At 60.8% G+C, this 2,201-nt stretch overlaps 1 protein-coding gene across 1 annotated transcript in view; it reads right to left on the bottom strand.

Annotated features, from left to right (window-relative positions):
- LOC122193002 (voltage-dependent L-type calcium channel subunit alpha-1F-like) overlaps positions 1–1,531 on the bottom strand; it is a gene marked incomplete at its 5' end in the record, with an annotated part of 12,211 nt that extends 10,680 nt beyond the window's left edge. Inside the window, 3 exon segments of the mRNA XM_042893696.1 lie at positions 186–306; positions 441–648; positions 1,306–1,531. Of these exon segments, the coding sequence (XP_042749630.1) occupies positions 186–306; positions 441–648; positions 1,306–1,531 (555 nt within the window).
- Between the last annotated feature and the right edge of the window lie 670 nt (positions 1,532–2,201).

Genomic DNA, 2,201 nt, shown 5'->3' with positions numbered 1-2,201 from the left:
TCCCCCAGCATCCCTCCAGTTTGTGTCCCTGATCCTTCCAGTTCCCCCTAGCATCCCCCCAGCGACCCCCACTATCCTCCAGTACCCCCAGTCTCCCCCCCAGTGCCTCCCAGTATCCCCACAGTGCTCCCCGGTCTCCTTCCAGTCCCTCCCAGTCTCTCCCAGTGCCCCCGGTGCCCACTCACAGTTCCCACAGATGAAGAGGATGACGAAGTAGACGCAGACGAGCATCCCAGGGAAGACGGGCCCACCATAAGCCATGATCCCATCATACATCACCGCGTTCCAGTCCTCCCCAGTTAGGATCTGGGCCAAAAATGGGGCGAGGGAAACACCCCAAAACTTCAGTGTCCCCCTCCTAGTGCTCCCCCAATTCAACCCTAACCCTAACTCTGTCCCTAAGGCAGTCTGAGGGTCCCTAAGGGGGCTTTTGGGGTCACCTGGAAGACGGTGAGCAGGGCCTGGGGGAAGGTGTCGAAGGTGCTGCGCTTGGTCTGCGTCTCGTCGAAGCTGAAGCGGCCGCCGAAGAGCTGCATGCCCAGCAGCGCGAAGATGATGATGAAGAGGAAGAGCAGCAGCAGCAGCGACGCGATGGACTTCATGGAGTTCAGCAGCGAGCCCACCAGGTTGCTCAGCGACGCCCAGTGCCTGGAGGAGGGGGGGGGTACTGGGAGCACTGGGGCAGGCACAGCGCCGTCCCCGTCACCCGGTGTCACCTCAACACTGTGTTGTCCCCATCACCATCCCCACACCGCCCCCAGGCCACCAAATCTGTGCTCTGTGGAGACAACAGGCGGCTCCGTGTCAACCTACAGCGCCCCCAGCGGTGTGCTGCCCTTGTCACCTCGCCGTCCCCACCGCCACACCAACCCTGTCACCCTGCTGTCCCTGTCACTGTGTCACCTCCGTGCCCCCAAAGCGGCGCTTCACGGAGCTGAGAAGCGACCGTGTCAACTCACAGTGTCCTCAGTTGTCCCTGTCACCGCGTCACCCCAACAGTGTCACTGCGTCACTCTCATCACCACGTTGTCCCCGCGCCACCAGGCTGGAGCTCTACAGAGGTGGCTCTGTGTCACCTCCTCATGTCCCCACGCTGTCCTTGTCACCCTGTCGTGCCATCACCCTGCCACCCTGTTGTTGTGCCATCACCCTGTCAATTCTTGTCACTTTGTCACCTGTCACCATACCATCCCCGTCAACCCCTTCACCACCCCGCAGCCTCCTCACAGAGGTGAGAGGCAGCTCCACGTCCCCTTCTGCACCCCGCTGCCCCTCTCCGCCCATCCCTGCCCCCTTCACACCCACCTGGTGACCTTGAAGACTCTCAGCAGGCGCACGCAGCGCAGCACGGAGATGCCCAGGGGCTCCATGGCGCCGCGCTCCACCAGGGCCGTTTCCAGCACCCCTCCGCACACCACGAAGCAGTCGAAGCGGTTGAAGAAGCTGGCGAAGTAGCAGGAGGGCCCCAGGGCGTAGAGCTTCAGAACCATCTCGGCCGCAAAGAGCGAGAGCAGGGCTTTGTTGGCGTAGGCTGTTCAGGGGGGAAGAAGGGTGGATTTGGGGCTTGGGGTGTCGGTGCAGTGGTGGGGTGACCAAGAGCCATCGTCAGCTCTGAGGAGAGCCTGTCTGGTGGCACGGGGATGACAGGGGGATGGGACACGATGGGGACAGGATGGGAGGGCGACAGGAATTACAGGGATGAGGGCGACAAAGATGAGAGGGTGACAAGGATGGGAGAGTGACAAAGATGAAAGAGTGATAGAAAGGAGAGTGACAAGGATGACGTGGTGACAGGGATGACACGGTGACAAGGACGAGAAAGTGACAAAGATGAGAGGGTGACAGGGATGACGTGGTGACAGGGATGACGTGGTGACAGGGACGACGTGGTGACAGGGACGACGTGGTGACAGGGACAAGAGCATGACGGTGACAGAGACAAGTGAGAAAGATGAGAGGGCAACAGGGAGGAGAAGAGGGTGACAAGGCTAACACCGTGACAGGGACAAGATGGTGACAGGGATGAGAGATTGACAGAGATGACATGGTGACAGGGACAAAAAGGTGGCAAAGATGAGAGGGTGACAGAAACGACACAGCGACAGGGATGGGAGGCCCACAAGGACAACAGAGTGCTGGGGACACTGCAGGGTGGCGCAGAGCCGCCTCTCACCTCCACGAAGAGCACAGGGGGACAAGGC

This window comes from Lagopus leucura, unplaced genomic scaffold (assembly GCF_019238085.1).
Source record: "Lagopus leucura isolate 7727_CA_CO unplaced genomic scaffold, USGS_WTPT01 35404-0_obj-0_obj, whole genome shotgun sequence".
Classification (NCBI taxonomy): Eukaryota; Metazoa; Chordata; class Aves; order Galliformes; family Phasianidae; genus Lagopus; species Lagopus leucura.
Note: the sequence above shows the minus strand (reverse complement) of the source record. Positions and strands in the feature narration are given on the sequence as shown.